At 39.4% G+C, this 24579-nt stretch overlaps 2 protein-coding genes across 2 annotated transcripts in view; one reads left to right on the top strand and one right to left on the bottom strand.

Moving 5' to 3' along the window:
• camta1a (calmodulin binding transcription activator 1a) overlaps positions 1–14859 on the top strand; it is a 586491-nt gene extending 571632 nt beyond the window's left edge. The window contains exons 19-23 of the mRNA XM_036591027.1: positions 445–516; positions 1056–1255; positions 3381–3455; positions 5543–5573; positions 10120–14859. Coding sequence (XP_036446920.1) covers positions 445–516; positions 1056–1255; positions 3381–3455; positions 5543–5573; positions 10120–10152 — 411 coding nt within the window. The 3' untranslated portion in view covers positions 10153–14859. The remainder of the gene's footprint in view (positions 1–444; positions 517–1055; positions 1256–3380; positions 3456–5542; positions 5574–10119) is intronic.
• A 5326-nt stretch (positions 14860–20185) lies between these two features.
• Positions 20186–23804, bottom strand: uts2a (urotensin 2, alpha). Its single transcript, XM_036591988.1, has 4 exons — positions 23621–23804; positions 21570–21674; positions 21367–21410; positions 20186–20468 (listed from the first exon to the last, which is right to left on the bottom strand). Exons 1-4 carry the CDS (start codon positions 23724–23726, stop codon positions 20355–20357), a joined length of 369 nt encoding a protein of 122 aa, XP_036447881.1. The 5' UTR covers positions 23727–23804; the 3' UTR covers positions 20186–20354.
• Positions 23805–24579: the final 775 nt, after the last annotated feature.

Below are 24579 nucleotides of genomic sequence, written 5' to 3'. Positions count from 1 at the left end.
CTGCCCACTACACCTGCTTTTTGCTCTCTCTCTCACTTTCTCACTCAATCTCACTCTCCTTGCCTGTTCTCTTAGTTCTCTTGCTCTTTTTTGTATCTGTCTCTTTCTCTGACTCTTTTTTTCCATGTTTGTTCCTGTCTTTTTCTCTTTTTGTTCTTTCTAGTCTCGCTCTGCTCTCTCTCTCCCACTTTCTTTCTCTTTCTTTTTCCCATCTTTGTTTCTGTCTCTTTCTTTTGTTCTTTCTCTTTCTCTCTCTCTCTCGTCTCTTGCTCACCTTCACTCTCTTTTCCCACCTCTGTTCCTGTTTCTTTCTTTTTGTCTCTCTCTTTTGCCCCCGTTTATTCCTGTTTTGCTTTCTCTCTGGTTTCTGGTGCTATCCAGGTCTCTGACTGTGGGACAGGGTGTTCAGCCCCCCCTCTAATCTCCCACTCTGTTCTCCCGCAGGGGCGCCCACTGCGCGAGCAACAGGAAGTAGCGGCTGCTGTCATTCAGCGCTGTTACAGGAAATACAAACAGGTAGGCGCTCCTGATTGACGCTTTTTCAGACACACTTTGACACAGTGTCACTGCTCGTTGTCAGGTGTACAAGACAGGCCCCGCTGAACACACCAGAAAGATATATGTCTTAATGCTGTTCGAATCTGAAACACTGTTTCTCCAGACCATTTATGTCTTTTTCATCCGTTTATATGCTTTATTTGTTGAGTTTCCCACAAGAGCTCATATCACTTTCATCCAACCTACATCCTGAACCAGCACACCTAATAGCCTCAGGTCATTCTGTATCTAATCTAAGCTCAATCTTCTTTTCTTTTTCAAGCTAACATGGATAGCCTTGAAGGTAACCCATCTGTTCAACAGAACACTAGATACTAGGAGTGAAGTCTGAAAGTGGCAGTTTAACTGTATTGGTATTGGAATTTGTCTATTTTTGGAAAGTAAAATTGCAAAACAATCGTGAAGTTAAAGATTTACTAGATATCTGAGCTACTGTGCCTTTTCTTCATGAAACGTCCACCTCGGGCCTGACCCTTTGTCCCTCTGCTCTGTGGCAGTATGCACTTTATAAGAAGATGACGCAGGCCGCCATCCTTATCCAGAGTAAGTTCCGAAGTTATCACGAGCAGAAGAAGTTCCAGCAGAGTCGGCGGGCGGCCGTGCTGATCCAGCAATATTACCGCAGCTACAGAGAGTTCCGGCGGCTCCGGCCCCACAGACGCAGCCCCGCCTCCGCCCTGGTGCAGCACAAACTCAGGTAACCCTCACTAATGCAGCACATTTCACCCTTACTTACAACAGAGTTATCCATTAAGTCTCAGATAACCGTGTGGGGACACTTAATTTTGAGTGGTCCATTTAGATGGAACAAACACTCAACATACTCTCAGTAACATGTCAAAAACATATGAGGGTCAGGATAAGGTTCTCGGTTGAGGTTAAGTTTAGGGTTAGGTTTATGGCCAGGGTTAGGGTTTATGTTGAGGGTTGAGATTAAGGTTAGGGTTAGGATAAGGGCTAGGGTTAGGGTTAGGTTTTGGCTAAAGTTGGGTAAAGTTAGGTTTTGCGTAATGGAAGTAACATATTAACAATACATCTACTTAATGTAAGTAATGCATCAACAGTAGATCTTATATTCAGATGCTTCACTACTGCTACTTTATAACAACTGATATGTTGTTGATGTGTTACTGATAATCTGGGTTTATTAATCATCTACAAAGGACCACTTCAAAAAAAGCGTTACCCATAGTGTAAAATATTAAGTTAACGTATGATACTAAAATTGAGTGACATATTAAACATCTAGCAAAATGAAAAACAATATGCCTTAAAACCATGTGGCTTATGAGGCTTATTTGAGAATTGTCTGGGCGTGGTTCTAATATTCTGATGAGACTTTCAGACTGCAACACCAGTGAAGCAGAAATAAACACAACAACGCAAACAGGGAGAAATGTATACGTAGAAAAACAGCTCTACATATACAGGTCGTATTTTAGACTCTCCCTGCTGTGTCTATGACTCACTAAAAGCAATATCCAGCTTTTATACGGCAACATCTTAAAGAATGTAAGGTTCTTATCTTGTTTGATGAGGGCCGAGGGAATGGCTGGTTGAATGGACGAACGGACAACTGGACGTATAGACAGACAACAGGCAGAGATACGGAGTTGAAAACTCAGTTATACTTGTTAGATTAGCTTTCACTCTGTAAGTTTCTCCAACTTGAGCATAGAGAGACAGCAAGGGAACACAGTTTTGTTAAAGCTGTGTTGGTGGGACAACCCTCATCAGTCTTATGATTTGTGAGGGTGCTGCTTACGTATGCATGACCCAAGATTAGGACTGGCCAGTTTACCTTGAGAGAGGAGAATTTAGGCAAAACACATCAGCCATTTAGTGCACAAAGGAAAGTTTTTCACAGGACATACTTTGAACATGTAAATTGTGCACCTACAAGACCGGAGGTTGGCAACCCAAATGTCTAGAAGAGCCATTTTGTCCTTTTAACAAAAATCAAACCACCTTGGGAGCCACAACATTTTAAGTCCATTTTACCATCTTGGCTGTAAATATGACTCAGTATGTGCTGATGTACGTGTACAGGCTAAAAATATAATATAAACGAAAACACAGAATTACTTTGCTCTGCTTTAAGCTTTAGCTCATCTTTAGCCACTTTTCTCGCATCTCTGGCAGGAAACTTTTTCTCAGAAGTGCAATAGTCTCTTTAAAAATGTCTCTCAACGTTCAACTTTTTCTGAGGCTGAAGTCAGCTCCTCATTTGCCAGCATCCTGATGGAACTTTCCTGTTCCACCTTAAATGGTGCCTGAGGCGCCTGAATGTAACTGCTGCACCGTGTTTTGCCGACCACTGTACAAGACCAAAAGAAACCTACTTATAATGAAAGCTCATAGAAACAAGCAGAGAAATTCCGATTTTCAGCTTTCAATCAGTGCCTGATATGTGTTTTGTAAGTAGAGGAGGAGAAATCGTATTAGGTTTCGAATTTGATGAAAAGTTACTGTTGTGCATCCTGGCTTGATTTATGGAAACACAAACATCCTTCGCATTTGTGCAATAATTTTGACAGTTTTGTCAAAAAATGTAAGAAGTCATAAGCAGGTTCAAAATGTAAATGACATATAACCAATTAATGACACAACTATCTGTGTAAATTATTATGTATTTATATAATTACATTTGAATAAGTATGTAAGTCAAATCAATTGTATTTAGTCTATGGGTTGTGAGTTAATGGTAAAGATATGCTGCAGTGTTCTGACACTCATTCAGTACAGATGCATGATAGGTAGATGTTGAGATTATAAGACCTTTGGTAGTTTGTACTGAGTGCTGCTGTTTGTTTCTGTTTCAGAAGTAGTTTGCTCACTAAGAGACAGGATCAGGCCGCCCGCAAGATCATGCGGTTCCTCCGCCGCTGTCGCCACAGGTAATCTCCCTCTCTCACACTGCCCCCCAGTGGCAGCAGCCTCCACTCTGCACATAACACACACACACATACACACACTTATCTCCACTGTCCTCAATGTGTCAACACCAGAAAGTGCAGCTGACTAGCCACCTAAATCGCTGGCACTACAGGATGACTAAATAAACTAGCAAACTAACTGCATGTTCTGCTGTCACACTCATCTGGCAATGTATGAATGTCCACTGCTACCTTTACAGTGGGACATTTTAGAGTAACAGGGGGCAATGTTATGTTCAAGGAATATTCCAGCATTTTTCTGCCTAATCTCTCTCTGCAGATCTGTATCATAAGGTCAATTACTGCTATAATTTACCTAAATATTCATATATTTAGTGAAAGAACAGACAAGCAGCCTTCTTAAAATGTTTTTACAGTAAAAGTCAATGTACAGGTGCTGAAGCATCGGCCTGCTGGCTTCTATTATATGTTTTGAGTCAGAGGTTGTTCTGTTCTTTTCCAAGTACAGAGAAGCTTTTGTCTGTGGTAATTGACATTATGCTACAAATCAGAAATGGGGACACTCAGCGACTCAGACTCGAGTCACATGTTGACTCGTGACTCAACTTGGAAGCACATTCAACTGGCTCACGACTCCATTCAGACCAAGGACTAGCAACATTTCAGCTAAAAATAAAAAAACACTACAAAGAAAATGTCACTAAGACTACCGGTCTTAATGCAGTAAACGAAGAAAACTTTTTGTTTTTGTGTGCGTTTGTTTTTCAGTTTTGCATGTGCAGTGTTTGGTGTTTGAGGGCATTGCATTATGGATATTGTAGTGCATTTGCCTTGGTCATTGCCGTGATGCAAAATGCTCTCTTATTTCTTTTTCTCATTGGCACTCTCGTTTATCATCAATAAATGCCAAGTACTTCACTGACGTTCCAGTCCAACTCATTAATTTGGAAAAGTGAAAGTTCCAAAAAACATAGGTTTTTACCACAGAGTGACAAGAAAGTTAAACAGCCCTGTGTCCAGCCTTGGAGCTCGTTATGGAAAAAGCTCCCCCTGGGCTATTGTTTCCGCGGCCCAGAGGCAGAAATCGGGAAAGGTACACAGCAGTAATAATGATATGGCTTCAAATAACAAGGTTTTCATTATAGAAAAACCTTTAGTCTGAACGAAGCACTGCATGCAGTAAATTTGGTGTCCAAAAAGAAAAAACTAGCATTAGCAATCATATATATAGTCTTATTATACAATATACACCATTATAATAGTATATAATAATGTATGTATACAATATATAAAATAGTATATAATATAGCTAAGCGCACCTCATGACTCGAGTAGGACTCATAAATTAGAGACTTGAACTCACACCTTAGATTCATAACTCGACTTGGACTCACACCTCAAAGACTCAGCACTCAACTCGGACTCTTATCTCAGAGACTCAGACTCGCATCTCAAAGACTTGTGGCTCGACTCGGACTCACATCTAAGAGACTCAAACTCACACCTCAGAGACCTTTAACTCAGCATAGACTCGCACCTCAGAGACTTGTGACTCGACTTGGATGCTCATCTAAGAGACTCAAACTTACATCTCAGAGACTCATGACTTGACTCGAATTCACAGCTCAGTGACTCATGACTCGAGTGAACTTGCCCCTCAGAGACTCGTGACTTGACTCAGACGTGCATCTAAGACACTCGAAATTGCATCTCGGAGACTCATGACTTGACTCGGACTCACACCTCAGAGACTTGCACCTCAGAGATTAATGAGTCAACTCGCTCTCACACCTCAGAGACTCGTGACTCAACTCGGACTTACACCTCGACTCAGACTTGCATAAAGCGACTCTTAAAAATCTCTGCTACAGCTGTGACAGAAAGAGATTAGGTTGACTAATGCTGGACTTTGCTTTAGGAGATGTTTTTAGATGGTCTTTCCTCTCCTGTTATGAAGATGTTAAGTAAGGGATGCCCCCCACCCTCCCTCACTTCCCTCCGTTTGGCTCTTTCCCTTGCCCTCTCTCCCTCATACTGCGTACTGTGTGCTAATAGCTATCTGGTGTTGTTTTGCTGTTAATGCGAAGCCCCTTGATGGACCATAGACTGTTCAAGCGGGTGAGTGCAGCCTCAGCAACCCAATCTGTTTCTCTCTCTTGTCTCCTTCCTTCTTTCTCTCTTTCCCTCTGTGGTCATACACCTGACACCTTCCTCTCTCCGTTCTCTCTTTCATCTGTTTTTATCTTCCTGTCTCATTCTAGTACGCTCTCTTTTTCTGTCTCTCTCTCTCTCTCTCTCTCTCTCTCTCTCTCTCTCTCTCTCTCTCTGTCCCTCTCCCCTCCATCACTGTTGCTTGATGCCTGCTTGCATGACAGCTGCCGACTGGAAGCACAGATGGACTGAAAGGCTCGAAATGAGAACAAGTACGGCTACTTGCCGTAAACTAACCACAGTGACACCACCACACTAAACATGCAACCCCTTCTCCTTTGGAAATGACTTGTGTTGTTATGGGGAAACAGTGTATGAAGAATAGGGCTGTCACTATCGATTTTATTAGCAATCAAGTAATCTGAATGTTATTTTGTGAAATAAACTAATAATGGGCATAAATGAATAGTAGTAAACTAAGATTCTCAGACAAAAAGATAAACAATGAAGCTTTTAAAAATGCTTCATTAAAATATCCAGTACTCTGCAAATGTCAGAGACCGCTCATTTATTTATATAATTATCGGTTAAAACAGCCATTATTTATTTATCAGCATCAGAAAAAAAGCAGTAAACATGTATTTAACAGGAAATTACACAGAGGCCTCAACAAATAAATGTTGCATTTTCTGCTCCAAACACATTTAATGATTTTGAGGTCTGGGATTTTCTTTCAGACCGAATCAAGTGTATAGTTTAATATTCTCTCAAAGATGAAAGCTTTAAGTACTGTGTATCTGATGATGACAGCTTTGGTGGTCCCCTAGGTCTTACATGGTTAGTAGGAATCCCATTTTCTCTATATCAACTCCAGTTTTGAAACTCTTGTTTTTTCACTTATATTCTTTTGAATTTCAACTTCTTTATGCCAGTGGATATGTATCCTATTGCCAGTGGATATACACTGCATGGACAAAAGTATTGGGACACCACTCCTACTTATTGAATTCAGGTGTTTCAGCCACACCCATTGGTGTAAAGCACCTATCACTGGACTCTGGAGCAGAGGAAACGTATTCTGTGGAGTGATGAATCACACTTCTCTATCTGGCAGCCTGATGGACGAGTCTGGGTTTGGCAAATGCCAGGAGAACATTATCTGCCTGACTGCATTATGCCAACTGTAAAGTTTGGTGGAGGAGGGATAATGCTGTGGGGTTGTTTTTCAGGGGTTGGCCTAGGTCCCTTAGTTCCAGTGATAGGAAATCTTAATGCTTCAGCAAACCAAGACGTTTTGGACAGTTGTACGCTTCCAACTTTATGGGAACAGTTTGGGGAAGAACCTTTTCTGTTCCAGCATGACTGAGCCCCAGTGCACAAAGCAAGGTTCATAAAGGCATGGTCTGGATGAGTTTGGTGTGGAAGAATTTGACCGGCCCACACAGATCCCTGACCTCAACCCCATCCAACACCTTTGGGATGAACTAGAACGGAAATCGCGAACGAGGCCCTCTTGTCTAACATCAGTGTCTGACCTCACAAAAGCTCTTCTGAATGAATGGGCAAAAATTCTCACAGACACACTTCAAAATCTTGTAGAAAGCTTCCCCGAAGAGTGGAAACTGTTATCGCTGCAAAGGGGGACCAACTCCACATGAATGCCTATGGATTTAGAATAGGATGTCATAAAAGCTACTGTAGGTGTAATGTGTAGGTGTCCCAGTCCTTTTGTCCATATAGTGTATCTTCTATATCTGATCTACTCAGAAATATCTCCTGAAAAATTAGTAACTTGTGTTTAATGGCTGTTTTGACTGGAAATTAAAGAAATATTAAAGAATATTGAAGAAGTATTGTATATATGTATGAACGCTTTGTGGCAAAAAGTGCATATAATGCATATATATGGGTGTCAGGCTCTGTTTCAGACACCAGTCAAGGAATTCAAAATATGCATTATCATTATGCAAATGGCCATTGAATCATTGCCAAAGCATTGCAAAGGTAAAAGTTAATCAGTTGATATTTTAAGCAAGTTCATCAATTAATCGTGACAGCCCTAATGAAGAGGTTGTACAGTGTTACCTGTGTTGCATGATGGGGGATGACCACAGGCCTTGCTCTCTGACCTACAGGCATGCTGAGAATGATGTGCTGTTACTGAGGGCCTTCTGAATGAACAGCTGGCTGTCTTTGCTAGCTTATGATTTTGGTTATGAGTGACTCATAAAAATGTGTGATATGACTGTATGTGCTGGTGGGAACTGACTGACTCTGTCTCTCATGAACACTATATTGTGAAACATCATCTGGCCATTGTCAAGACCAGCAGAGTTCTCCACAGATGTAGTAAATTATGTACTTGATTGAGGAGTTTGTATGATCAGAGGGGAACTGGCTTCCACAGAGCGCTGTCAATTTCAGTTTAAGTAGAAAAGCTTTATCCTTCAGGAGTGAATGAAGGGAAAAGAAAAGAGGACTTTGATGTTTCCTGTTTGAATTTATGAATCCTGTGAAATATGCAGACTATTTTAAGCTGTTTGTCCTATATATCAAGTTAGGCCCGAAACTTGCAAGGTGAAGCTATGAAGAAAATGGGACAAAGATGGTCTGAATTGTAGAGCTTGAATACCAAGAACACTTAAGAAAGGGCTCATTTTGGAGTTGGAGATGAAACTGCACTAGTGAAAAAACATGAAGATGTTTGACTGTGTATTACTTCTAGTACGATATAGTATACTTAGATTTTTGATCTCAGAGTTTTCAGTCTGATTATATAGTTTTCATTTTCAACGTTCCTCACTGCCTCCACATTTAGACCATAGCATATTTTAAAGTGATCGACAGGATTCGCAAACTGAGTTTGGAGATCCGACACTGCATCATTACAGCCTGAGCTGTTAGGGGTGTAACAATTAAGCAATTTCTTTACTCTTCCGGTGAAAATAAAGTCTCCAAGTGCTATTACCTGATGAATAAGTGCACCAAAGTTCAAACTAGGATGGTATGTTAATGTGTCGATTGCTATTGTTTATATTGTTTATATAGAGTTCACTAAGGTAAGCTAATTAGGAAGGGATCATCCCTCTGTTCCCTGGACCCTTTATTTTCTAACTGAAATTTCTAAGAAACAGCTGTATTTTTCCTACTGAGTTTAAAAAAAAGTTCGCATTACAACGTTGGCTTAGCTAGCTAATTGGCTCACTGAGGCTATCCTAGCCACAGGAAAGTGCAATCTTATTGAAATATCTACTTCTCATTGTCCCTGTTGCTGACCCCAAGATGTTAATCATGACCTTGGAATTCCTTTCATAGGTTCCCTTATGTTTCATATGGAGTTTTGAAGTGTAATATAAAGACATAAGAGGATGTAGAGCCCTGAGAACATAGGACCCTGGGAGCATATTAAGAAACACTAATATTACATTTATACTAGCCTCCACAGAACGAGCAAGCACAGAACAGTGCAGTTCATTGTTTCATATCTGCCAAAAAGTTAACCCCTTAACATTCCAGGCTTATTACAAACCAAGGCTTATTATTCATTAACTACTAGGTTATAGAAGTGTGTAATAAAACTTTGGGCCTGCTGGCTAGCCCATGGCTTGGTAAAGGGTAAAGCTAACTATAACCAGCAAACAAGCTGTTTAGCCAAATTAGAACCTGTAGAGTGACGTTAAATGACAAAAGAGACAATAATATCGTTAATCGTGGTTCTTACGTAGATGGAAAATAAACTAGAACTAAATCCACTGGTTCCTATTTGTGTCTGTTCTTGTTTTTGAGTGTTCAGCTGATGAGCAGTCTGATAACACTAATACTTTAAAGCTAAAAGCCGAATTACACTTCTGTGTATCCATAAACATGCGCTGACATCATGTGTAGACATTCCCATAGATGTCTGCTAACATACTTGAACGTAAAGTGAACATTTGCACTCGGAGGGAAGAATGTCCAGAAAATGAAAGGACAGCTGTGCGTTTCTCTGCAAAAATGAATATTCACTGTTTTTGTAATATTTTGAAGATGGCTTGTAAAATTGTTTGTGATGTCACACTTCTTCTGCCAACCAATTCTCAAACTGCTCCATTTGATTTTGAGGGTTGTTTGGTCGAGTTTTGTTTGGATTGCCAGTCAACTTTCACTTGACGAACAGCTGCGAGCAGATTCACACGACGAGTTGAGATTTTGTGCGTCTTAGCCTCTGCAAGCTATCCTTACCTTTGAAATTGTCCTCTGAGATGCGTTTATGCTCACCTTTGCAGAAGTACAAATAGGCCTTAAATTAGTTCTGTTCATAGGATGTATTATCTCACAACCTCCTTGTCAAAAAGTATATGTATATATATATATATATATAATTTATTTGCATAACACCCTTACTAACTGGACACACACATTAGGAGTGATGTGCTGAGTGCAAAGAATTCTCCTACTGACCATCTCATCTTGTGCCGTGAGAGAGATTTCTGACGTCCACTGTTCATGTTAACCCTTATGTGTTGTTTTTCAGAGTGAGCGAATTGAGAAAGGCCAGGGAACATGAGAGTATCCAGAAGAGCCCCCTCACAATGTGACATCACTTTCCAGACTTTTTTCGTGTTTTTCTGTTTCAACCAGACGTTTTACAAGAGGAAAAAGAAAAAAAAGTTTAAAAAACAAGAAAAATTCAGCGGGAAGACTGCAACTCTTAACTATACAGTACTACTGACTCCTGCTACAATACGACAGCGTTTCTTTTTCATATCTCTTTCTTCCTTCTGTCTTTCTTTTATGAGGGAAAGAGCCAACTTACTGGAGGAAGAACATTTGCTTCGTGGCATTTTTTGCACTTTTTCATGGATTGGTTTTGTTTTTTTGGAGCGCATCAAAACGTTTTGCTGGGAATGGGACTGAAACGGCCTTGAGGAATCGTGGGAAGAGGATGTGGAATGCTAGAAAAGACAGTGGAAAAAATATGGAATCAATGCAGAAACCTGGCAGGACCTGGCCCGAATTGTATTTCATTGTAAAAATTTGGTGAGCAACTTTGTTACCAAACAATGTTGGTGATCCATTTGTTCCACATTTTGCACGTTTTTCAGTTCATAACCATACAGATTATAGAAAAACAGATCTCCCCCAATTCTGTTCCACACAGCTGAACCCCTCCATATTGGGACAAACTCTGAATGTGGGAGATGTGAGAGCACACATGGGTCACATTTTTAATTTAGACATAGAGCTCAAGTTTTAAAAAAATGAATTCATCTTTTTAAAAATTGTGATCTCTGCCTGAATGGGTTCAGTGCTGAGTGTAAAACTGGACTGTACCCTGTCCAAGAAGGCAAATTTTAAAGTGCAAAATCAGTGCGAATATGAAAATGGATATGCCTCTAGGCAAAACATTAAGTCTGTGTCCTTCGATTAGTTTTTCATCTCCATGAATGTAGTGGAGACATTAATTGCGATTGGCTGAGTCGCTATGGGTTTTCAGTCGCCTCGTGTAAAAAAAAAAAGTTGCCTCGTTTTGGTTCTTTTTGTTCTAGTCATTGATGATGCTCTTGTTCTGTTAAAACAAACTTCTTAGGCTCTTTAGTCCTTCGAAGGGAAGATCACATGCATTGCCTTGATATCTTAGAGATTCTCCGAAGGATCCCTAAGCTAGCCCTGTAGCAGGGGTTAGACAAATCCATATTTTTGACAATTGAGTGGTTTCTGTACATAAAGAGGGTCGCCGGTACGGTACGTGAAGCAAAACATTTATCTGAACGGGATTGTATTTTAGAAATATATTATTTTATTCATTCTAAGGGGTCAAAACAGGTCAGAGTTGAAATCTGAATATTTGTATAGTTTTGTTTGAATGCCTAATAAGTATGGTTGTATTGTTTTGTATATATTGTAAATACCTGGGATAAAGATGAGCTATGTGCATGAAAAATCAAAGATACTGAAAAAAAAAAGATTTAAAAAAACAGCATTAGTGGCTATGCTCTGTAAAACTATTTCACTATAAGAGTATTTTATTTTACTTTGAATGTTCTTGAGAAGAACATTTTGCTGAAGCATGACCTTACTGCAGATATGAAAAATACCGTACTTATGAGGTAGAAGAAAACAGCATTATCATTAGACGAAAAGGTTATGTTTACATCTGTTTGTTTTATCAGGCTACCAAGAGTCTTTTTTGCCATTGGTGCCAAGTAATGTGAATGCTACTGCTTAACGAGAAAATTACGTTCATCTTTGCTGAATAGATCATACACTACAATAGAATTGACATTAACTCTCATCATACCATCATATCTCATCACCGCTGACCAGTGAACACGGAAAGTGCCACAGAGGGTGGAGTATTCGATAAGAAGCCTTTTAGTCTCCCACATCGCCCTTTTTATTGCGTCTCACGTTGTTGTTTTTTTATTCTACTTGTCTAACTGACCTTATTAGGTAGAAATGAACCGTTACTTCTCCAGTAAAAACACTAAAACTGTAATGCTGCTGTCTGGTTATGATCTAATCTATGCTCCATCTTTAAATTTCAAATGCAACACTGAAAGATGCTTTTGGAGCATGTAGGACACGTCGGTGCTAAAAACGATAGATCCTGAAAGACACCCGAAGGTTAAAAGGTTTGGCCAATGTTGAGCTTTGGCTTTGAACCAGAGGTTTGCACATTTAGGCACGTAAGAAGCTTTCATCGCATGTTCCAGCAGCTTTTGAAGAGGCGTGTCTTACTAGAGCTTAGGAATCTGACCAGTAAAAAACATTTCCAGTGAAGTATTTAGGATAAACACAAATAGTTCTAATGTCTTTTTTAAAGAAGGGACTTGTCCATTGCAATTTTGTACTTATTTCATTTCAGTTTCCCTTTAAAGTGGTGTTAAAATGTTTGTTTTCTACAACATTATGTAACATCTGGTATTGGTTTTAACCGTTTTGTTGAAGATTTATATGTACGTTGTGTTTTCGGAGTGTTTATGTGGGAAGTGCCTAATTATATTTTAACTCCAGCAAATTTCAGTCAGCATGCAATGTAAAAAAAAATGGACAAATTGATATTAGCAAGTTTAAGAATGGCGACTTGGGTAATGTAACTCCATTCTCCAACCACATATTGAGGTTCTTTTGTGTAACAATGTGTTTTTTTCCCTTTTTTAACCCTATTTTATCTCTGTTTGTGCTGCACCACATATATGAACGCTCTGTTTGCTTATCTAAAGCCTATTGGAACTGCCAGTCGAATCCCACAAGGACTTCACCTACAGTCCTGTGGTTATTGCCTTGCGTTCATTCATTCCAGAAGCAGTTTAGGTTGTCAGCTATCGCACTGCTATGGCAACTCGAGAAGGTCTTATTATGCTTGCATGGGAAACATAGATAACCGGGTGAATAAACAGCACCCAAAGCATGCTTATTTTTGTAGATTCGGTAGTCAGGTAGACTTGTTGAAGAAATAATGTTCTGTAAAGCAACGTCGGTTTGGTAGCTCAAAGAACCTTGAAGGATGTAGGCACCTCAGAATGGATGGCAGATGAGCGGCCTACAGTGAAGTCGATCGATGGGCACCTATCAGTATTCACATTTCCTAAGGGTGGCACAGATGTTTCTCAAACGAGGTTCAGTTTCTAGTTGAGTTCCACGTTAGAATCCAGTTCCGTTTCACTTCAGCGTCACATTATTTAGCTTTCGGTCACATCAGCTGGTCAAAACTCTCTTCACATCTATCTATCTTCGCGTCCACTTGCACAAGACAGTGCCGTGTCCATAGCTAAACTTGTCAGAGTGTCCGTCGCACTTACGGGCAGTCAATAACCGCAACCTCTTGAGTGAATCTCCTAGCGTAGTGAAGAGTTAGCCTCACTTTTGTATTTTTACTCAGGGTGCCAAAACTGGGAAGGGGGAAGTGGAGCAGGTCACTGGAGAATCAGCTGCTGCTTACTGGGAAAAAAGAGCCAGAGCCAGTCTTGATCAAATTACTGTGATTTTCTTTTCATGCTGTTCATTTTTATCACGTGGGCTAATTTTGTTGTACCATAATGATGAAATGACCACTGTCCCTGGAAGGAAGCCCATCAAAAGTGGCGATTCTGTTCTCTAGTCTGCTTTAGAGAGATCGGCATCTCTGGTAGCAGAAAGCTAAATAGCGCTAGGTGAGCTACAGTCCTGTATATGCTAACATTTCAGACCGAAACACTGCCATTGATAGACATAGTGTATGAATAAAAGTACAACGTAAATTACAGCATTGACTTGATTTCTAATATAGTAGATTTCCCTTTTCGTGTGTTTTTAAGTTACCGTTCAGAAACAGGGTGCTTGAGAAATATTAGCATGACCATGGACACAGTTAGCAGTTAGCAGCTACCGTCTTGTTTCTTCTGAGCACCTGAAATGCCAAATGACCTCCCTCAGAACATGGTCTTTAGTCATGACAGACCTCAAGTTCAGCTCACAGACGTATCTAGCCGAGATTAGCGTTTGTTTCCGTCACGTTTTCGTCATTACCGAGACTACCTTTCCTCCTCTTCTGTTAGCTACACCCATATTCAAGAAGGCACGTCGAGATAACCGAGCCGAAATCCGTCCCACAAAGTTCTTCATTTGTGGACACAGAGCAATAAACATGTCTTTCGAAGTCGAGACCTGCAGACCCAATGGAGACAAAAAAAAAAGAAAGAAAACAATTGGACACATGCAGTTGACTTACAACTTATGCAAAACGCCAGTAGGCTATTGCGAGATTAGCGTTCAGTAGGCCTAGTTTATGGACAGCAGTTTATAGGACACCCTTTACAGATCTGCACGTTTTCATCACTTCCAGAACCCAGAAAAATAGCGGCCCCGCTTTTATTCCAGGCTACCGGGGCCCTTGACACTTTGCATGTATAACTAGTGTTTAGATCTCTTTTTCTCTCCTCTCTAGCTGTCTTTCTCTCTGTCTTTCCCTGTTATGTAGCCCTTTTCCTCTTTTCCTTCCCTTCCCCCAATTTGCTCAGCCGTTTTTTATTTCTTTTTATTTTTTAATTTGTGTAATACAACTGTTTTTCTTTCTTTCTTTCTCCCCTTCCCCTAGTTTGTAAGTTTTATTTTTGTAATTGTGCATGTAAAACCGTCACTGAATCGATGGATATGTTAAAAAAAAGAGAACTCAGCTGCTGAAGCCATGCAAAATGTTTTGAATTGCCCTTAAAATATGAAAGATGTTTTCTGAATGCTTTATATTCTTTCTGCTGTAAAATAATAAAAAGGGGGAAAAATGAAGAAAAAACATATGACTTTTCATGATTAAGGTGTTTATGGATCTACCCTACAGAACTGAATAGACAATTGTAGCTCCAACACAACTGGAAACACTTCAGATTGTTTAAATTTGTAACGGTACAAGCCAGTCAACACAACTGTGCCACCTTCTGGACACTGGCCGCAATGCAGTGTTGTTTGACTGGGCATGGAATAAAACTTTTGAGTCAGCGGTGTATCTACAATATAACTGTTTTTATTTCTTTATTATGGGCACCGGGGCAAAAAAAGAAAGCCCCCCCGCACACCCCTAATTATGACAATTACTTTGAATTAATAAAAAAGACAATGTAATATGATGTAATATTTCTTGCTATTGTTATGTATCCAACAAGTTGATGCTCTAATTACATTAGACATTATATTAGACCAACTATTTTAGATTTTACATCATAATTAATGAATAAGTCTTGTTGCAGGTTGTGAAGCATCTGTTCACAGCCTGCGATGGTCATTCTGGATGAGATGCATTATGAATGAGCGAGATAAATAGACATCGGGTCTGTCTGGGTAGTGTTGATGCTAGCCAACTGATGATAATGTTAAGGAATTTGATCTTTCTGTGAGACACGGGTGTGCAGTTGGGTGTGCCACGTGCCCTAGTATGATTGACTCCACTTTCCCTTATGATTACACTGCTTGCAGCAATTGAACGTAATTTCTCCTCATGAATAAGAGCAGCTGAAGTAGCATGGTTACAGTCATACAGTGCGAAAACCACATAAGCAAGTCAGTTTGAGATTAGTCAGTAACCCGGCTCAGTTTGAGGCATGCGTGATGATGCGGACAAGCAGTCTGCATGATGCTAATTTTAAATTCCATGCTGATCTAGTGCTAGTTAAGGTGGTCACCCAGCATGGTCATACTGATGATTGACCATCATACCAGCATCCAAAACACAACATACACTGGTTTTGGTGGTGACCAGCTGTGCTGGTCTATGCTTGATTTCCTAGCAGGGACTAACCACAGGATAATATGTTAGCCCCAAGCTAGCACATAAGCCACGTGCTAACAAGCTAGTCACAATAATACAATACAGTAAGATACAATACAACAGAATAAGCTGGGATAAAATGCAAAATATTGTACTCTAACTTTATCTAACTTGTAAGGCATAAGCCTCCATTGCTTGTTAGCTAGGTTTGTAGCTCCAGAGCAAAACTGAAGAAGTAAACATCAGACACCAACCATGGGTTGACCACTTTTGCCATATGAGGTTAAATTAGACTTTTCACTGATCTATCCCTTTAACATGTCTCCAGTCCCATCTGAGCTGTTAGATCATTTCTAGGAATGCCCATGTCCCCAGTGACGTCCATTTTTACAGTATTCTTATGATTGTGGGTGATGTGCTGAGTGTGCATTTTTGTTTTTCGCTGCAGATGCACTTTAGATTAATAGAGTATGCTGGACTGGGGACTTTGATGGTGTGAGTCACACTCAGGGTTTATGGGCCAGGTAAGTGCCCTCTGGACCTTTATAGTACTGCAGTGGTCAGAGGGATTGGTCAGGGCTACTCGAGCAGGGTGTCTCAACATCACATTGCATATAAAGCTGCTGTGTGTGAGGACGTCTCCATCTCGGTGTGACCACGGCACACTGCTACGTACACCTGGAAACACCTGCAAATCACTGAAAGCTTTAAGGTAAGAGTTGAGATGATGAGCTGCTACATTATATCATATGTGTGTTTTGCTATGTTATGTCATTGAGACTGAATAAGCATGTATTCATTTTAGGACTTCTCATATACTAGAAAAGTTATCCATACAGAAATTTGGTACATGGCCATATATGCATGTATTTAATTGCATAGCTTATGATGGTAACTTTACAGGAGAAGGAAAAAACCTTCCTAACTTGTAATGGAACTTAATGTAACAAGATATTTGTCTACATATTTCTGGATTACGTCTATTGATGCATTCATCGTTAAATTTTAACACAAAGCCGAGGGTCACTGTACTTTTCAAATTATGCAAAAAAGTGAAAAATGGAGATATAAGGTTTTTGCATGGCAGCGACGATATGTTCAGACAAACATGGTGGATTTGATCTGATCATCAGAGGCTTGTTTGTGTTAATTAACTCGCAGCTGTTATCCAACTTGCATACTGACAATAAAACAGAAGAGAGACTTACTGTATCAAGTGCTAAAAAAGTCTGAAATTCATGTAAATATTTCAGAGATTCTATGTTTTGCTCAAATTGTTAGGCTGATAATATAATTTGCAATTAGAAAATTAGAAAATAATGTAAAATAGCATTTTCACTGGTGGTCTCAGAGTTTTGTACCCCACTGCAAGTTACTCAATTAGCCAGCTTTAAGTCACACTGCATTATCACTATTGGTGCCATACACTAGCATTCTGACATCAATGTTCAAATCAATGTTTTTAACAATATTAAACCAGTGTTGTCACAGATAAATGAATAAAATGATTTGAATATACTAATTGTGTGCAAACTCACAGTTTATATAATTGTAAATAATCAGTAGGATGTTGTTAAATAAATAAATAAATAAATAAATATGCTTCTAAAATGACTGCATGAAATTCATATACATAATGCTCTATATTTCAATCACATCCTGAGGCAGATAAATAACAAAAGTTACTATACATTGATAATTACAGTATATTATTTATCTTTGAATAACTTGTCAGAACGTGGATTATTGAATAAGCTATCTGCACTGTATAAGTTGTTACTGTGCATAAAATAGCAACAAAAAATCATAATTTTTTCTTTTGAATGTTAGTCTTTATAATATTTATGATGTTTTATTTTTTATTATTAATTTGAAAGTATAATAATTTAATTCAGTTATGACTTTGAGAAATTTCAGATTTTATTACAATTCAATTTGACTCGATTATTTTACCACAATTCATAATTATCTTTAAGAATACACTGAATATAAATGCAACTGGAGAAATAACTGCATTCAAACAGAAGTACAATCAGTTACAACAGGTTGCAACATCCGTTGAATCACCACCTTTAGAGTGGCAGTGGCAGTGAATCAGTCCATTTTCACACCGTCGTCAGATGAGTACATGATTATTTAAAACTTTTTCAGAGTAAATGTCATTTTCCAGCTGTGGTTTAAATGATGTGCTGCATTACTCATTGATCGGAAGCAAATGTTACAGAGGCCAGCATCTTTCCTCTTCAGAAGAAAAGGGTCGTGTTTTCTTTCATTATGACTGTGCACAGCGTCACTCTGCAGATGGGGAGGCTGTTCTTTTCTTTCATTCTGGTGCTGGTGCTGGCGTCAGTGTGGTCTGATGACAGTCAGCCTGTGCACACTGAGGCGGACAAGCTAAGAGAGGTAAATTCAAAATTTGATATGATAAGACCTGATATAGTACACCCAAAACCATATACTACACACTTACTTTAAAAAGCTGTGCAAGCTGAAACACTCCTTATAACTTCAGCGTGAGTGGGTGGAGCTAAACTGCTATAGGCTGAATAGGCGGATATGTCGATTCAAAACAATGTTTTGACAGCTAAATGAGTAATTACGTCTTACAATTAAAAAGCGCTCAATATTTCACCCACATTATTCCACTGTTTTTGAAAAGTATATTGCAGGCTAATACATCAGATGTGGGTAACTGCAGAGGTGCTATATTTTATTTGCCTCTCTGTAGAGCATGTCAAATGTTAGCCCTTATATTTTAATACCCCTGCACTTTAATTTTAGCAGTTATTAGTGAATCCCTCATTAATCTGAGCCTAGGTGGGACACTTCTGTCTTCTAAAGCAGCTGGACAGTGTCTTACCCCCAGTGTCCACTCTGTTTGTGTGCAGTTGCTGGAGTTGATTAAGTCAATGGCCCATAAAGGCAGACAGCCTGCAGAGGATACAGGATTGGACAGCTCTCCAGATGAGCTGTGGCCAGACACTGAGTCTATAGAGAAGAGAGACCTGCCTCGACTCGGAGTGTCCGTCTACAGGCCATTAGCGTCCAGGGTCCAGAGCAGGTGCGTGTTCTTATGGTTACTACGATCACTGTGCCTCAGCTTGATGACAACATGTGTATATTCATCAATAGAAGATGCTTAAGCACAACACTTTTAGATTATTTCCTTAATATCGCTCTTTAAATTAGATGTTAACTTTTCATTATTTGTTTGTAAGTTATTACATGCTATGACTCCACTAGAATTTGTGTTTTGAGCATTTTAAATGACTATTTTTGTCTTTTATCTATCCTTTCGAATATGTTGTGTTTTCTTTGAGCTTTCATTCTTAATCTACTGAAAATCAGCCAAGATTTGTTTTTAGTTGCGCTTTCTAAATACACTTAGCTTGACTTCACTCTCTTTATCTCTTGCTTTCTCCTCCTGCCATCTCTGTACAATTAGTAAGAGCATGGACGCGTCCAGGAACCGCTTTTATTATCCAGCAGAGAGGATGGCCAGACTCCATGGATGAGAAATGACAGATGCCTTGGGAGTGACTGTCGTCCACCTGCCGTTCATCAGCAATGAGTGAATTTGAATGTAGATTAAACTGCATAAAAATACTTATATAGTTCTTCTTGCATGACCCCAGTATGTTATCAGAGGTGGGTAGAGCAATCAGTATTGTTGCTTCAATTTAATTATCACTCAAGTAATAGTAGAAGCAGCCATTTGGAACTGCAGTGGAACTTTTGTACATCTAGCATCTGTCAACTGAAGATTGTTGGGGTGAAGCAGATCAGGTGCTGAACAGAATACAATAAAATTAAACCCAAAATTGTGAACTAAAGTACTAAACTTTCACTTAAGTACATAAAACTGAGTAAATATAAGTGGCTACTACCCACCTGTGCAAGTTACATCAATTGATTTTCAGTATTTTAGCTATATATATATTAATATTTATGCATTTGGTAGATGCAACTTAGAATTTTAATCATGTAACAGATGTAGGTGACTATAGCATTAGGAGTCTTGTCCAAGGTTTCTTATTAATATAGCATGGTTTGTATGCCTGAGTTGGGAACTGAACCCATTGTACCCCTGTCTTCTGTGTGAAGGACAACAGTATTACCTACTACCATACACTGACCACTTTCATGCTGTTCTTTAAACTGTTTGAGAGCGAATGAACTACATGAGCACACAATAAAGCTCTTCTTAATGTGATAGTTTATTTGTGGTCAACATATACACATTATAGCATCTTCTATAAAGAGTAACCAATAAACCCAAGCAATCCAGTATGATCAGGGAACACTTACAGTTTAGCACAAAATTGTCAGTGTGCAAAAATATAAACCTCCACACAACTCAAGTAGTTTATGTATTTAATTTATCATTTGAGCAACAGATATGTGACAGAGTGTATGTAGTGTGTAAAGGTGTGCTAAGTTTAGTTTGTCTGTACATATGTGTGGATATGCTGACTCTGAAAACAAGCCCTGTCTCTTAGTCCAGTGAGATATTTCATGTGCCACTGTTAAACACAGTACTTCCAGAAGCAGTCAGCTCCATTGGCTCTCTTTCTGTATGGTCGTTTAATGCCGAGCAGACGACCGAGGGAGTTTACATGGCCTGGATTCTCCAGCAGAACCTGGGGAAGATTAATTTATTGACATATTTACCATTTTTAAATAATACAAATGAAGAATTATCTGCCAAATATATTCACCACTCATTATAGGTCCGCCTTGCTGTTGTACAGTTGCATCCTCTAGGCTGTCATCAGTGATCAGTTTCTGATCATAGAGCTGCCCCTTGGCTGGATATTTTTGGGTGGTGGTTCTAGTAAGACCCTAAACTGACTTACCTTGTCAGTGTCACTGCTGTGCTAAAAATGGTCCACCATTCAAAAAATATTTGGCCAACAGAGTTCCTGTAGTCCAAAACTGTCCAGTTATAAATGAGGTAGAACATATTTGACCAAAAAGGTACCACAAAGGGTTCTTAGAAGAAGAACAACTTTTGGTGTAAAGGACCTTCACATAATATAAAGGTTCTATACTAATTTAAGGGTCCATCCTAGATGAACCTTTTGCATTATGTGGAGGTGCTTTAAACGTTAAAAGGCTTCTTTATGTTTACACACCTCATTTACAAAAAAATGGTTCTCTGAAGAACCACTACTGAAAGTTTTGTAGGGAACCAAAAGTGCTTTTCTTTTGCGCAAAGAACTTTGACAACCTTATTTTTTAAAGGTCCATATCCTGAACTTTTCTTGTATTTTATTGCTTTTCCTGCTGTTCACATATGACATTTGTATGGTTTTACTTATGAAAGCAATGGAAGAATCTCCAATGTGCCTCATTCAAAAAGCACTCTGGGCCAAAACACTCCTTATAACTTCAAAGTTAATGGGCGGGGCTAATCTGCTGTAGGCTAAATAGGTGGGTATATGTAAATGCATTGGTTTCTATAACAATACAACAACACTGAACACAAAACGGGCTGTTTTTGGGCTTAGTTTCCATGCCAAATGTTTTCCATCTCACCTCTTTTGGAGCTTCTTTAGGTAGCAGCCCTGTCACTCTGAGACCTTTAAAAGGAACATCGAATAGCCATAGTTAATGTCTGAAGCAGAACTATGAAACCAAAAAAGCAGCAAAAAGCTTAAATAAATCATATATCGTAGGCTATAGCACTGCTCTGAGTGAGTAATTAAGATAACAAGAACATGCACAGTCAGCAGTCTCACCCTCCCTGGAGAGCAGCGGGGAGTAACCCAAAGCTGCCGCCCTCTGGAGGAGGCTGCTCACATCCGACACGGAGAGTTCCTCTGCTCCACCCTCCTCCACTGAGTCTGAAACACAGAGACACAATGCTATCACTGCTATAGTCTGGTGCATTGTTTTCTTCACACCATTAATGTCTGTGGTCTGATGTTCCAGAATAATACACCATAAAAATCAGCCTCCAAAAGCCAAGCTGTATTACACAGTTCATTACAGCTTATACTGTAGGATGGCTATATTGTAGCACTGTATTCAAGATGCCCCAAAATGCTTCAAAGTTCATACAACAGATGCTATGATTTCTCTCCAGAAACAAGAATTTCTTCAAAATCGTGCACAGATTGAAACACCTAGTAAGCCTTTATTTTCTCCTCTACTGATTTCTGCAGTTCTCTTTTCATTTTATCTCCAAGCTAAAACCTTTAAAGTGAAGGTTCAGGCAAAAATGTACACAATTTACCTCTTGTTTCGAATGTAGTTATTGAGCTAACACATATTTTGTGTGCGTCACTTGATTTTTTAGTTTTGCACTGGAGCTAATGTAGCTAACAAGTGGCTTAAAACAAGTAGCTAACACCCATCAGTTAAGTCCTGTGAAAACTGCATGCCTAAAACTTCACATACTCATCCCGAACCATGTTGAGTTGTTAAGTAATCTCAGATAGATTTTCTTATGTGACTTCTAACATAGTGTGACATATTGTTGTCTATGAAATGGACAAAAGTATGAACAAATTCAGGTTTCAAGATGGCTACTACTGCTTTTAGGTATGCATGTTTTTGTCCATTTAAAAAAAAAAAAGGTGTAAATATGTTTTTTTTGTCCAAATACACACACTAAGATCTGCACATATTCTATTCATCTACACAGGTTCCTAGTATAAAATTTGCTAGTTTTTTTCAAAATCCTCCACAGCCTCGCCCCTGCTTCATCCTGAGGCCCTTCATTTCTACAGCAGCTCTCAGATCCTCCTACTCTTAAAAATAAAGGGTTGTAAGTGGTTGGTTTGGACATATGGTTCTAGGAAAAACCATTAATTAGCTTAGAGCAGCGGTCACCAACCCTCCTCCTGGAGATCTACTTCCTGCAACCTGCTTGGAATATGCTTCCCTCTCCCTTACCTAACACTAATGCATCTGACCAGCCAATCAAGGAATTCTGAAGAAGTTAATTAGTGGAGCTGGTGTGGCAGGTCATGGTTGGAACAAGACTGTGAAGGAAGGTACATTGTCAGGATTATTAGATTGTATGAATTCTAACAAGACCATACAGTTCTTCACACCCACACAAACATTCTTCACCCTCATATATCTCATTTACAAAAATGATTCTTTGAAAGAGGACCATCTATTATATTAATGAAAGACTATGAGACTAACATCCAGTGAAAGAGCCACGCATTCTATGACAATGCTTTGTACAATCATTTTTGACATCTTTATTTTTAGGATTATAGACATAACAAGTACAGTAACAGGACCTGGTCCTGGAGGGCTGGTGCCCAGCCCAGTTTGGAGGTTTCCCTACTCAAACACACTCACCAAACCTGGCATTTAAAAGATAAGTGCAATCAGGTGTATTTCAGCAGGTAAAACACCAAACTGTGCTGGACAATGGTCCTGCAGGACCAGAGTTGCGCACCCCTGGAGTAGAGCGATGCCACAGAACATGGTCCCAGAGACCCTGCAGAGTTTAGCTCCAACCCTGATCTAACACAGCTGATCCAGGTGATCAAGGCCTTTGGGGTCTTCTGACTATATGAGCCAGAACCACTTTTGGTTCCTTAAAGAACCTTTCAACCTAATAATTATTTCAGTAAATGAGACATGTGAGTGTGAAGAACCTCTTTAAAGTTTAAAGAACCTCCACATTATGTAAAAGCCCTGTACCAATAACAGTCTTTTCCTAGGACCGTGCTCCAAGAACTTTTTAGGAATCTTTATTTTTAAGAGTGTCTCTCATAATAGACTCTGCATAAACAGAATATTACTATTTGATTATGCTTGCACTCACCTGGTCCAGAGTAAGCCATGTCCGCTGAGTCTGAAATAGGATGTGCCAGCAGTGGGCTGATGGAGAGGAGGAGAAGAGCCCAAGAGAGGAGCATGTTACAGATCATTTCTGCTGCAGTGCTACCTTACCAAACCTGCGCTGGTCCACTTAGAGGAGGAAAGGCTGTGGAAGTGTGGCAAATCAAACGGACCCTGAGGTTATATACACCCCTGTTCTAAAGCCCCAGGCTGAATGAATCACAGGTTAAGTGCATCACCAGAGTTTTATGAGAGCCTTTTGCATTTTGAAGCAGTTGGACGGTGTATATGCGTAAAGGAACAGGACAATAAAATGAGGATGGGCATTTTATGTATTAGGCTTGCTGCAGTGGTTTACCACTGCCAAATTTGATTGACTTTCTTTTTACTAGATGCATAAATTGAGGGGCACAGGTGTCCAAATGTCCCTTTATCAACACTCATGAAAATATGGTGAATGCTTCTCTTAGTCAAACAATGACCCCCCCTGTATAAGGTGACTATTATAGTAGCTGGTTATAGAGAACTATAGATAGAAAGATATTGTATTTAGTCTTTACCATGTTTTGTATTTCATTTGGATATTTTCTACAGGTAGATAGATTTAAGTTGTGATTGCATTGGTACCAAGAATATTATTATCTAATAAAAATATTGTCCAGACCATTTGACATTTGCTTTGCAGTTTAATATTACAGTTACTATGTAGTAAATTTTCCTTGATGCCTACAATAAATGTATTTATATCTATACATGCAATAATAAGAGCCACAACTAAGATGAGGCCACCGAATAATAAGCAGATAGAAGAGGTGGCCAGAACCCTGTTTAGTGAATTTATGACGTGATACCCACGTCTTTGTTCCCAGGCTTGTTCACTGCCTCTCATTTGTCTATCAGAGACCAGCGGAGGCGGAGTAATGCAAATGCAACATTTGCACT

The sequence above is a fragment of the Colossoma macropomum genome, unplaced genomic scaffold, assembly GCF_904425465.1.
Source record: "Colossoma macropomum unplaced genomic scaffold, Colossoma_macropomum, whole genome shotgun sequence".
Lineage (NCBI taxonomy): Eukaryota > Metazoa > Chordata > Actinopteri > Characiformes > Serrasalmidae > Colossoma > Colossoma macropomum.
This window is presented reverse-complemented; position numbering and strand designations above follow the sequence as displayed.

Bases quoted from the DNA above. Each gene is read 5' to 3' on its own strand.
- uts2a (XM_036591988.1), bottom strand. From the start codon at position 23,726: ATGATCTGTAACATGCTCCTCTCTTGGGCTCTTCTCCTCCTCTCCATC. The intron at 21,675-23,620 runs GTGAGTGCAAGC...TCTGTGTTTCAG, and splicing joins CATGGCTTACTCTGGACCAG to ACTCAGTGGAGGAGGGTGGA. The intron at 21,411-21,569 runs GTGAGACTGCTG...TTCCTTTTAAAG, and splicing joins CCCGCTGCTCTCCAGGGAGG to GTCTCAGAGTGACAGGGCTG.